General features: G+C 62.2%; 1 protein-coding gene across 2 annotated transcripts in view; it reads left to right on the top strand.

Annotated features, from left to right (window-relative positions):
• The window catches only part of SPTB (spectrin beta, erythrocytic), a 99,675-nt gene that overhangs the window by 67,164 nt on the left and 19,711 nt on the right, over nt 1-12,800 (top strand). For both annotated transcript variants that reach the window (XM_075928868.1, XM_075928869.1), the window contains exons 24-32: nt 2,048-2,178; nt 3,158-3,362; nt 4,594-4,968; nt 6,149-6,393; nt 7,049-7,187; nt 8,515-8,599; nt 9,690-9,886; nt 10,286-10,395; nt 11,925-12,000. In XM_075928868.1, coding sequence (XP_075784983.1) covers nt 2,048-2,178; nt 3,158-3,362; nt 4,594-4,968; nt 6,149-6,393; nt 7,049-7,187; nt 8,515-8,599; nt 9,690-9,886; nt 10,286-10,395; nt 11,925-12,000 — 1,563 coding nt within the window. The remainder of the gene's footprint in view (nt 1-2,047; nt 2,179-3,157; nt 3,363-4,593; nt 4,969-6,148; nt 6,394-7,048; nt 7,188-8,514; nt 8,600-9,689; nt 9,887-10,285; nt 10,396-11,924; nt 12,001-12,800) is intronic.

Genomic DNA, 12,800 nt, shown 5'->3' with positions numbered 1-12,800 from the left:
TAAGGCATCAAACCAGTCACAAAAAGCACTTCTGTTTGCCGCACTGGCCAGCAGGAAGTTACACCAGCTTCCCCCTTAGACACCTCAGCTTTTCCTGTGCCACAACCGGCACCGCTCCTTACTCAGACGAGAGGTTACGAAACCAGTCTCTCCAACTCCGAACAGCTTCTACCGATCCCAGTGGGCCCGCCACACTCCCAGGTCCATTTATACCTCAGCTCTTACCCAAAAGAGCTTGCTGGGCCAATCCTCTAGCATCTAAAGGGTTATTAATAAAAGAAAGAAAAGATCGGGGGTGAAATTGTGAAAGGAATCAAATTCCATCCACCAACGCAAAGTTCCTGGCGCAGGCGTGTAGCACAGAGAGAACAAACTGCTAGCTTAAAAATCTTTGGAGTGCTCCCTTTGTAAGGGTGGGTCATCAGTCCTGGGCCCTTTGTTTATAGCAGGGATGGGGAACCGCAGGTCGGGGGCCAGGTGCGGAACCTGGCTTGCCTGGATCTAGCCCCTGGGGCTCAGGGCTCCTCCCCCCAGCATTGGGGAGCCCATGCCAGCGCTCCAGTCCCCACTGCCTCCCACCCGACTGATTTTTCTGTGGGTCAGCAGGCCCCGGCCCAAAAAAGGACTCCCACCCCTGGTTTACAGCCAAGATGCTTCTGATGCGATGAGCAGGACTGAAGACAAATGGAGGAACTCGTAGGGCCCTTTTTATAGCCTTGCCCACGTGGCGGGAATCCCATTGTTCTCGCTGTGTGATGGTACCTTCCAAAAAAGGGGTCTGTCACACGAGCAAGTCACCTGTCCTTGTCTTTTGTAGACAGGCAGCCATGGCTTAGCTGCTGGTCCGCAGGCTTCCAGCAGCATTCCTCAGATGTGTGTTGGCAACACTTCAGGTTCATTGTCAGCCGAGTACGGCCAGTCACATCTCCGCTGCTCACAGCCGGCGGGCGATGCCTGCGCATGTTTCCCACAAGCAAACGCTGGACGTACAGAGCCCACGCTCAGAACGTCCCTTTCAAAAATCCTACGGGCACATGAGCAGTGTAAACAGAATCAGCAAAGCATCAGCTTTCAATGGACGCCTCCCTGGGCCCCCTTTGCACAGCATTCAGGGCAAACACACCGCAGTGGGCGCGACAGTGTTTTCTGCACGTTCCCATGGAAAATCCAATAACATCACCCTGGGGATTTAAGAAAAAGCCCAAAACTATAGGTTGAACCTCTCTAGTCTGGCAACCTCCATTGTCCGGAATGATATTTGTTTGCTGATGTCTGCTTACGGGTGGGGGCTGAGTTTCCTGGGGTCCCATAAAGTTTGTTTCTAGCCCTGGCTCTCAGCTGTTATTTAGCTCGTATTTACTCTGAATATCTTAAATTAAGGGAGAGTGCCTATCTCCTAGAACTGGAAGGGACCTTGAAAGGTTATTGAGTCTAGTCCCCTGCCTTCAGGACCAAGTACCATGCTTTACAAATTTTTCCCCAAATCCCTAAATGGTCTCTGCAAGGATTGAACTCACAACCCTGGGTTTAGCAGTCTACTGCTCAAACCACTGAGCTATCCCTCCCCTCCAGGCTCTTCTCAGAGCCCAGCAAGCAGTGGACGTGTTGGCAATGCTGCTGGACAATATTGACCTCCTGTGGTCTGGCAAATTCTCTCGTTCAGCACCAGTCAGGTGCCAGGGGTGCTGGACTAGAAAGGTTCAACCTTTACTGTTTGGTAGCACTTATGGCCATGGGCCTGGGTGGCTCGTGGCTTCCTCCTGCAGCAAGCCACGTGCCACTCTTAGTGGCCCACCATGGGAGGCTACAACCCCCTGGTAGGGGGTGGCTGGGCCAAAGCAGTGTGGCAGGAGTCCTGCCCTTGGCGCTTGTTTGCCTGGAGGGTGGCAGGAGCCTCTTCGAGCAAGCGAGGGCCCAGTTCCCGGCTCGGCGGCCCGCGCTCTGCCCCGGTGTACGGCCAGTGGGGGAGCGTCGGAACGGGCGCGTTTGCCCAGAGGTGCGGGGGCTCTTTCTGTGGGCCCCCAGTGCTAAGCCTGGCTGGTTGCAGGACGAAGAGAGCAGCATCGTGATGCTGAAGCGACAGGTTCGCCAGCAGCGCGCCGTGGAGGACTATGGCAAGACCATCAAGCAGCTGGCCGGCAGGGCGCAGGCGCTGCTCTCCGCGGGCCATCCGGAAGGGTGCGTACGAGCCAGGCAGGGGGCCCCTTAACACCGACGCATCAGCCCGCCCCCCGGGGATACTGAGCGGGAGGATCCCGCCGGCCTGCTCTCGCTAGTGGCTTCGCTTCCAGCTCCGAGCGCCCATAAAAGCGCAGGGATAGCTCCAGCACTGTCGGCTCTGCCGTGGGCGGGTTCGAGGTGTGTCCACTCTAGGGATGTAAGCGAGTTGCCGACTATTCGACTGCTCACTTCCCCCCTGTGCAGCAGCAGGGAGGGAGGGAGAGAAACAGGAGCTGGTGCTGCGGGAGGCCTGGCCCCCCCCCCCCGCCTCCATCAGACGCAATGGTGGGAAGGAGTAGGGGAGGCTGCTGTGAAGGAGCCTATGTCCAGAGCAAGGCAGAGGCTGCTCCGGAAGCAGCCCCTGTTCGTGGCAGCCAGAACCACCACAAACAGGGGCTGCTGGCCGGGACTGCTTGGTCCTGGCTCGTGCCAGTCCAGGATGCTGCGCCTCTGCATTTTAAATGTCGGAGGTGGTCCACCAGGCTCTTCCGACATTTAAAAGGCAGAGCCGCTGTGGTCCAGAGCCGGCATGCGCCGGGATGGCTTAGGCCGGCTACATGATTAGCCAGATCCTCGCAGTTTCACACCCTGAGCCCACGCTGCGGCGGGACACTTGCTCTGCGGCTGTGCCGGTTTCAATGACGTTCCCTTTTGCAAAAGAATGGGGCACCCCCCCCCATTCGGCCCGAAGAGGCAGGGTATCTCAAGTGCTGGGATCGCTTGGAATTGGCTTGTGAGTTGCCGCACAAGAGCCGTCCGTTTTAGCAGCCGGAATTGGGACGGTTCTGCTCCCCCCGGCCCTGATTTCAAACACCATTGTGTGTTGTGGAGAACATGGGGCCTTGCTTTGGTTCCCACCGGGCACACCAGCCACGTCTGAACCGCGGGGTTCCCGGCTACCGCGGCTCCTGACCCGCCGGCTGCCTGTGCCTCGCAGGGAGCAGATCATCCGGCTGCAGGGCCGGGTGGACAAGCAGTACGCGGGGCTGAAGGACCTGGCGGAGGAGCGCCGGCACAGGCTGGAGAACATGTGCCACCTCTTCCAGCTGAAGCGGGAGGTGGACGAGCTGGAGCAGTGGATCGCGGAGCGCGACATGGCCGCCTCCTCGCAGGAGCTGGGGCAGGACTACGACCATGTCACGGTGAGTCAGCGAGCCAGGCCGAGGGAGCGGCTTGGGACACCGGGCCTGCCCAGTGCTCAGCTGCAGACTCCTGCTGGCGTGCGCACCGTGCCAGGGCATGGAGAGGTGGGGGCAGAGCCCAGCGTGTGGGGGGATCTGTCAGGAAACAAGGCTGTGGGGCACCCTAGGCATGGGGGCAGAGAAAGGAGGAGCACCCAAGGCGGGGTACAGAGCAGTGCACCCAGAATGGGGGGGGACTGGACAGAGGAACGTGCCATGGTGAGGTAGGAGAAGGGGGTAGGAGGAACATGCCACGGTGAGGTGGCAGGAGAGGTTAGGAGGAACGTGCCACGGTGAGGTAGGAGGAGGGGTTAGGAGGAACATGCCACGGTGAGGTAGGAGGAGGGGTTAGGAGGAACATGCCACGGTGAGGTAGGAGGCGGGGCTAGGAGGAACGTGCCACGGTGAGGTAGGAGGAGGGGTTAGGAGGAACATGCCACGGTGAGGTAGGAGGAGGGGGTAGGAGGAACGTGCCACGGTGAGGTAGGAGGCGGGGCTAGGAGGAACGTGCCACGGTGAGGTAGGAGGAGGGAGTAGGAGGAGGGGGTAGGAGGAACAGGCCACGGTGAGGTGGCAGGAGGGGTTAGGAGGAAAGTGCCACGGTGAGGTAGGAGGAGGGGGTAGGAGGAACGTGCCACGGTGAGGTAGGAGGAGGGGGTAGGAGGAAGGTGCCCACGGTGAGGTGGCAGGAGGGGTTAGGAGGAACGTGCCATGGCGAGGTAGGAGGGGTTAGGAGGAACGTGCCACGGTGAGGTAGGAGGAGGGGGTAGGAGGAATGTGCCACGGTGAGGTAGGAGGAGGGGGTAGGAGGAAGGTGCCCACGGTGAGGTGGTAGGAGGGGTTAGGAGGAACGTGCCATGGCGAGGTAGGAGGAGGGGTTAGGAGGAACGTGCCACGGTGAGGTAGGAGGGAGTAGGAGGAGGGGGTAGGAGGAACGTGCCACGGTGAGGTAGGAGGAGGGGGTAGGAGGAAGGTGCCCACGGTAACGTGGCAGGAGGGGTTAGGAGGAACGTGCCATGGTGAGGTAGGAGAAGGGGTAGGAGGAAGGTGCCCACGGTGACGTGGCAGGAGGGGGTAGGAGGAAGGTGCCCACGGTGACGTGGCAGGAGGGGGTAGGAGGAAGGTGCCCACGGTAACGTGGCAGGAGGGAGTAGGAGGAATGTGCCCGCAGCAAGGTCTTTGTGTCGGGCAGCTGCTGCGGGAGAAGTTCCGGGACTTTGCGCGGGAGACGGGCAGCCTGGGCCAGGAGCGCGTGGACAACGTGAACCTGGCCATCGAGCAGCTGATCGACGCCGGGCACGCGGAGGCGGCCACCATTGCCGAGTGGAAGGACGGGCTGAACGAGAGCTGGGCCGACCTGCTGGAGCTGATCGACACGCGGGTGCAGCTGCTGACCACCTCCTACGAGCTGCACAAGTTCTTCTACGACGGCGCCGAGACGCTGGCGCTCATCCAGGAGAAGCGGCGGGAGCTGCCCGCGGAGCTGGGCCAGGACGCCCACACGGCCGAGTCCTTCCACCGCATGCACACGGCCTTCGAGCGTGACATCCACCTGCTGGAGGGACAGGTACGGCTCCCCCGCTGCAGACCCCTGGGCCACCCGCCCCCACTCCAGCTCCGGGCCTAGGAGCAGGCTCCTCTCTGCTTCCACAGAGCAGCTATTCCCAGGGGGTGGCCTTGGTCCTGCCGTCCTGTCCTAGCAGCACCGGGGCTCGCTGGGGTGTGGCCAGTGGGGGGCAGGGAGGGGCGGTGTCTGCCGTGCCGTGGGGCCGTGCTCTGCACATGTGGGTCGCACACCCTGGCTTGCAGGTGATGTGTGCATTACAGGGCCAGACGGCCTGGAAACCAACCCCAGAGCTTCCCTCCGGGAGCCCCATGGCCAACCCAGACCACCCGCTTCAGGAGACTGTCCGGCCTGGATCCATATCCCGGAGGGGGAACCCCGCTCTGCCCCGGGCCTGCTGTTCCCTGCGGAGCATCCCCATCTCCTGGCCAGCGTCCCAGCCGCTGGCTCCCACACGGGGCGTCCAACCAGCGGTTTCAAATGTTGGAGCACAGCCCTGTTTGAATGGGGCCCCAGGGCTGGCTTTGGACTGGCTGGGACCCAGGGCTGAAGCCTTTGGTCTTCAGCTCCTCCCGACCTGGGGCGGTGAGGTTCAGGTCTCAGGCCCCCCCTCCTTGCACCCCCACCCAGAGAAGCAGGGCCCAGGGCAGCAATTGTTGTCAGAAGGGGGCTGGCGGTGCAGGGACGTCTGAGAACCGCCGTGCCGGACGCCAGAGCTCCTGCTAGCTGGCATGTCCTCCCCAGCCCGGCGGAGCAGGAGTGAGCCACCTCGCCACCTTCCCGGGACAAACTCGCCCGGTCGGCCTCCCTCAGGGCCCCAGGCCTTGCGCCGCCCCATTGCGCCTCAGGGAGCCCTGCCCCGTTTTCAAGACCCTGGGTGCAGGATGGGCACCGGGCGGGGACGATCTGTAGGAACGAGGCAGCTGGCACCATCCAGACGCAGCGCCACCGCCGGCCCCTCCCCAGTATTGTCCCGCTCGCCCTCCTCACGACAGCCTCGCCCGCCTGCGCCTGCCGGGTCCCAGGTGCCTTTCAGAAGCCCTGTGCGCCGAGATCAGCCCCCTGGGCAGTAAGCATGAGGCTCTGACAGGCTGGGAGCCCCCAGGGTAGAGCTCAAGGAAGGTGCTAGAATGGGGCCCAAGAGTCGTGCAACCCGGAGCTCACCTGCTCCCTCCCCCCCCAGGTCCAGCAGTTCCGGGAGGTGGCCGCGCGGCTGCAGACGGCCTACGCGGGGGAGAAAGCCACCACCATCCAGCAGCAAGAGCAGGAGGTGGTGGGGGCCTGGAAGGCCCTGCTGGATGCCTGCAGTGGGCGGCGGGCGCAGCTGGTGAACACGGCGGAGAAATTCCGCTTCTTCAGCATGGTCCGGGACCTCCTGTCTTGGATGGAGAGCGTCGTCCGGCAGATCGAAACCCAGGACAAGCCCAGGTAAACACCCCTGAGGGGGAGCGGCCCTGGCCCATCCCGACTCGCCTGCTCCCTACATGCCCTGGGGTCATCTCTAGGCCCAGCCTTTACTTCCTCAGCAGACACCAGAGGTGGCAGAAGCTGCCTAAAAGTGGGGGGTGCCACCCGAACCCCAAGTGTGGTCCCATCTCCTGAGCCACCCCTTCTCCTGAGGTCCTGCCCTTTCCCTCAAGCTCCTCCCCTTGCACCGCCCCTTACCCTGAGGCTCTGCCCTTTCCCTCGAGCTCCTCCCCTTGCACCGCCCCTTCTCCTGAGGTCCCACCCTTTCCCTTGAGCTCCTCCCCTTGCACCGCCCCTTCTCCTGAGGCCCCGCCCTTTCCCTCAAGCTCCTCCCCTTGCACCGCCCCTTCTCCTGAGGTCCCACCCTTTCCCTTGAGCTCCTCCCCTTGCTCCGCCCCTTCCCCTGAGGCCCTGCCTCCTTCCACCTCTTCCCTGAGTCCCTGCCCCACTCCGCCTCTTTTCCAAAGACCATGCACCTTCTCGCTCCTTTCTGACCCCACCCCCTGTAGCTCGCCCTTACGGCCAGTAGAAAGCAATGGGGCCGTCCGTGGCCCCGCCTGACTCTCATCAGAGGCTGAGCAGCTGGCCCGGGCTTGGCAACCCTCCCTCTCCGCAGGGACGTGTCGTCCGTGGAGCTGCTGATGAAATACCACCAGGACATCAAGTCCGAGATCGAGACCCGGCAGAAAAGCTTCACCAGCTGCCTGGACCTGGGGCAGAAGCTGCTGCAGCGCAGGCACCAAGCAGCCGCTGAGGTGAGGCGCACGGTGCCTCCCCCTCACACTTGTCTCTAGGGCAGGGCTGGGCAATAATTTTCTATGGGGGGGGCCATTTTGGTTAGTGGTCAAGGGCCGCACTTTTCTGTGGAGGGGCTGCAGAGTCTGGGACAGAGGCTGGGTGCAGAAGGGAGCTCGGGTAGGGGACTGCGGTGCAGAAGGGAGGGGTGTTTGGGTGAAGGAGGGGTTCTGATCTGGGGCAGGGGGTGCAAGAGAAGATTCTGGCCTAGGGGAGAAGTGTCAGAGGGGATGCAGGGTCCGGGAGGGAGTTGTGACCTGAAGGAGCAGGGGAAGGAGGATGCAGAGGATTTGGGTGGTAACCTGGGGCAGGAGGAGGTCATGGTCTGGGATAAGGAGTTGGGGTGCAGGAGGGGCAGGGGTGCCAGAGGCAGGCTCTGGCCAGGAGGCACTTACCTAGGCAGCTCCCAGCCAGCAGCCCTGCAGGACCCTGAGGCAGGCTCCCTGCCTGCTGCAGCTGCTGGCTGCTCCCTGTGGGTGTCTGCCCCGAGCACCGGGGGAGGGAGGAGAAGGGGGAGCTCCACACACTGCCCCCACTCCTAGCAAAATCTCTCAGCTCCCATTAGCCAGTCTGGCCAATGGGAGCTGACAGATTTTGCTGAGGGCAGGACAGCACAGGAAGCCTCCATCTCCCCCCGGCGTAGAGCGCCACAGGGAGCAGCCAGGTGGCCCCCAAGTTGTATCGGGCGGCCCGGTGGCTTGGTGGGTCAGATCTGGCCCTAGGGCCATATCTCGCCCGCTGGTGCTCTTGAGGCAGGGCACCCTTGCCTGACTACATCTCCCAGGGTGCACTGCAGCCTTGCCTCCCACTGCAGTCCCTCACGGGAGAGGGAGTTTGGCGAGGGAGCCCAGCCCATCCAAGGAAACGGGAGCCTGGTGAACCCAAACTACAACTCCCATGAGGCACCGGGGCAGCATTGCCGAATTGAAATCGTCCGCTTTTCCAGGGGGGTTGTTTTTCCATCAAAACCGCAGTGCTTTCTGTGGAAAACGTAGATGAAAAATTAATTTTTTTCTTTGCGCCCAAACTTTCCACGGTGCGCCCCTCCCCCCACTTCCCAACCTCTCCTCGGAGGCCCGTCATCCCTCATTCAGAGCCTGCGAAGGCCCCATAAAGCGATAATTGACGGCGATTTCCCGCCCATGGTCCCTCCGGAGCAGCACGAGGCAGAGCCAAGCTTCACCCCAGAGCGCAGGGCCAGTGAGAGAGAGGCCCGCTGGAGCTGGGAATGGGAAACCCCGCGGTCCAGGGGCCCTTCCGTCATTCCTCTCCTCTCTCCCCTTCCAGATCAAAGAGAAGCTGCAGCAGCTGATGGAGAAGAGGCAGGCGATGATGGAGACGTGGGACAGACGCTGGGAGTGGCTCCGTCTGTGTGAGCGCTGCAGGGGCGTATCATGGGCGGGGGCACGGGGAAACTGGTGGGGCTTCACCCAGCTAGTGCTCAGCACCTTCCCAGCCCGGCACACTGAGCTCTGGCCAGTCCAGCCTGTGGCCTGCAGCAACACTTCGTTTACAGGTGGATTCCCGGGGCAGGGTTCCCTGTAAGCTTGGGTGCCTCCCAGGAGAGATTCAAATGCCGCCCGGCTGATTAGCAGAGCACCCCAGCCAGCAGCGTGTGTTTCTACTGGTGGTGCACATCTGCACAGGCCTCGGTGCGTGGAATAAAATTTATTCCACACGTGTATGGGGAAAAAATGAGGGAGTGCTGCCTGGGGGCAGAGGCAGGAGGGATGAACCTGGGACCTGCGCTGTTGACTCAGTCTCTGCTGCAACGCTGCCCCCTGCTGGCCAGCACCTCTCACTTCTTCCAGAGCAGCACCCTCACCAAGCAGAAAGTTTTCCTTGGGCTCCCCGGGCCAGGAGATCTCTGGGACCCCTCCCCAGGGCTGGTCTCTCCATTATCTCGCTGGACTCTCCTGTGTTGGAGTCATTATGGGCCGCGCTGTCCCCTCCCGGGTGTATGTGGGCGCTTCCTGTCCGAGGACCAGCTAGAACTGCAGCCCCCTGGGCTGCTCCTGCGATTCCCTCCCAACTCGCAGGAGAGGAGGTCCCAGGGCCCAGCCCCACCCCTTGCCCCAGCTGGCAGATCTGCCCATTCCCGGGGAGGGGAAAGCAAGTTGCCCCCCAGGCTGGGTGTCACATGGGCTCTCCCTAGCGCGACATGGGAGCCCAAACCACTCGCTTGCCGTGGCCTCAGCAGCGGGGCCTGGCGTAGGGGCTTTGCAGAGGGGGCGGTTTTCACTTGTGAGGGGCAGGGGTGTCCTGCCGCCCTGGGCACCCAGATCCTGAAAACTCCCTGCTGGGAGTCTCCCTCCTCCCCAGTCCATCGGGCAGGCGATGCTCATGCTCTGATCTCTGCAGAGTGCGGGGCACGCCAGGGCATCCCCTCCTGCATGGTGGAGCCAGCCCCGGCACTCCCACCCCTCCAGCATGTAACCCGCCTCCCCACTCTCTCGCGGCAGTGCTGGAAGTGTGCCAGTTCTCCAGGGACGCCTCGGTGGCCGAGGCCTGGCTGATCACCCAGGAGCCGTACCTGGCCAGCGGCGACTATGGCCACACTGTGGACGGCGTCGAGAAGCTGCTGAAAAGGCACAACGCCTTCGAGAAGTCCACCGCCACGTGGGCGGAGCGCTTCACCGCGCTGCAGAGGCCGACCACGGTGAGCGAGGCCCGGGCCTGGCGGGGCATCGGCTCTGGGCATTGAACCGGGGAATGCGGCAGCTGAAATGCCGGGAGCAGGCAGAAAGGGCTGGGGAGCCTGCACAGGGAGGCAGGGCAGATCCCTTGCCCAGCTGGGCACAGTCCCTGGTGCTTTAGCCGCTCCGGTTATAAATTGCCCAAACAACAGGGCTTCCCTGCTTCCCTCCGGAGACCCTCCGCCAGCCTGGTGGGTCTCCCAAGGTGGACTCCCCCCCGGACACCCTTTGGCAGAGCTGCCTCCAGCCTCCCCCCGCCCTCAGCTCTCCCTCCACCCTTCGCCCGCAGCCCTCCGCCGAGTCCGGGGGCCTTCTGCCATTTGCAAATCTGCAACCTGTAAGCAGCCCCCCTCCCTTTCCAGCTGGAGTTGCTAGGGACACGGACGCCCCAAGAGGAGGCCGCGCAGCGCAAAGCGACCCGGACCGTCGCCCCCCAGTACGACGTCCATCCAGGGGCTTTGGAAGAGCCGGGGTAAGTGGCGAGCTCCTGCCTTTTGCAGCACAGTGACAGGGACACCCCGACCTGCCCTTCGGGCCTGTGGGGCAGGGCTCTGCGCCCCTGCAGGCCGGGGGAGTCTCACAGCTCCTGTTATGACAGACTGGAGAGGCAGGGCCAGTGGGGGTCCTGGCCTGCTAGCGGTTCTACCCGTGGAAGCAAAGCCCAGGGTTGGTTCGCTTCCTAGCGCCCGACGGGGGAGTGCTGGCGGCTGCCGCGGCAAGGCCTAGCCAGCCGGGAGAGTCCCTGCCGGGCGGCCGATGCACCAGGCAGTTCCGGGCGCACTTGGAGAGGAACGGCGCTTGGTAAATGACTCCAGAAGCGCAGCCCGGCCGCCCCGCCGGCAGCTCACTGGTTGCAAAGCTGGGCCGGGGGCCTTTGCAGCCGTTGGTGCTGGCCCCTACCAAGCCGTAGGGCCCCGCTCTGGTCCCTTGGGGCATGAGCTGCCAAGGCCCAGTTCCGAGGGGAAGCTGTTCCGAGTGGCTCCGCTCCATGGGAATTCTGCCCCAGCCATCCGTGGGGCTGGCCAGCGGAGCTTCTGCTGGATCGGGGCCACAGCAGGCAGGCCCCTGCGGCGGTCAGTCACACGGCAGCACCCTGCCCATCTCAGAAGCTGGGCTGGAGCTGAGTGCCCACCAGTCTCAGGCCCCTCTGCCCGCCCCAGGGCCTCCCCTCACGCTGGTATCTGGGCGCTTCCTGTGTCCAGTCAATGACAACAGCAAAGCCCCCAGTGGACTCCATGGGGTTGCTGGCCCTTCTCAGGTGAGGGGATATTCTCTACCACCTTGGCATCAGCTTAGTCAGGTTCTTGGGGGCAGAAAGAGGGTCAGCGTGGGGTTTGGACAGAGAAGGGGGCACCAGTTTTGGCTGAAAGAGGGATCTACGTTGAGGGGTCAGGGTTAGGGTGTTGGTGGTAGGAGGGGCCAGCGCTGGGGGTTTGGGTGGTGGAAGGGGGGAGCAGTGCTGAGGACCAGGGAGAGGCTGCACTGGGGGTCAGGAATGGGGGGTCATGGATCGGTGCCCTCACTAAAACCCAGCCTGGGTCATTACAGCCTGCTGGCTCGCTTCTCTGGGCCGCGCAAATGGCAGAAGAGATTCCCTTTTTTAATAACCTTATTCTTGAGTCTTGCTGTGGCCCATTAAACAGCTGCCATGTCCCACCCCAGAGGCAGCCGCATTTCAGCCGTGGGTGAAGTGACTCCTCTAGACTTTGTGAGCAGAGTGGGAGGCTCTTGCGAGGCCAGAGGCTGCAGGGCCGGGGTTTTGGGGGGCTCCAGCATTTTGCCTGGCAGCCCTCGCACCGTGCAGGGTGTTTGTAAATCCCAGGAGAGACCCGAGGAGTCCAGATCTGGAGCAACCCCCTGAGAAACACCCGCTCTCCAAAGCATCGGCTTCCAAACACCACCAGTCATTCCGGGCCAGCCATTTGCACCGCCCATTGCGGGCCTCTTGCTCCACAGAAAATACCCGAGTCCCCTTTCTAACGGGGGTGCTGTTTGCCCTAGGTCTCAGGACGAAGAGACAAGGGCGGGGCTAATTTCACAGGACCTCTCTGCACCTGCTACAGAAGACTCCTCACTGGTCAGTTACCGATTTTAGTTTTCTTCCTGGGACCCGTCCCCCCAGCAACCTATTTCCCCGGGATTTTTTATAAAACTGCAAATCACGGCCTGTCTGCCGAAGCCTGTTACCAACGTGCCAATGTTTCCCTCCGACACACGCCTCCTGTGTTCTTATTTGCTTTGTGTTTGCACGTCCCCCCGGTCCTTTCCAGCTCTGCTGTCCATGTGGCGGGGGGAAGGTTTTTGTACCACGCAGCCAGCCCTTGGTTCTTTGCCCAGTTTAATAAATGTTCACATCGCAAAGAGTTTACTATTCACCACAGAAACACCCCCCACCCGCATGCACATCCCCCCCACACACACACCAGAAACACAATCACCGCACACCACACACACTCACCACACACACACAGTCTGTTTTTCCACCCCGAAAAAAGGCTGGTTTGTTAACCCCGCGGGAATTCCTCCAAGAGCCAAGGATGCCCTGTTCATGCCTCGCGGGGTGCATCTGTCCCTCACTGGGCTGTGGGAAGGGTCTGCTTGTCTCCAGGTGGGGAGTACGAGTGTGCCGCAAAGATCCACAGAGGGAACCCCGAGGAGGGATTTCCTTACACCCCCCCCGTGGCAGTGTATACCCCCCCTGAATTTCCCCAACACCCTCCCAGTTTTGTGAACTATGATGCCATACAGCCCACCTTCATCCTCACGGTCTCACCCCTCATCGGCCCGGACACCCTTCTGTACATTCAAACACCCCGCCCAAATTTCAATTCCTGGGGAGGCTACAACACCCCCCCATGGACTCAGCTCCCAGCCCGT

Source organism: Pelodiscus sinensis, chromosome 4, assembly GCF_049634645.1.
Source record: "Pelodiscus sinensis isolate JC-2024 chromosome 4, ASM4963464v1, whole genome shotgun sequence".
In the NCBI taxonomy this organism is placed as follows: domain Eukaryota; kingdom Metazoa; phylum Chordata; order Testudines; family Trionychidae; genus Pelodiscus; species Pelodiscus sinensis.
The sequence above is the reverse complement of the archived record's forward strand: the minus strand, read 5'-3'. Positions and strand labels throughout refer to the sequence as shown.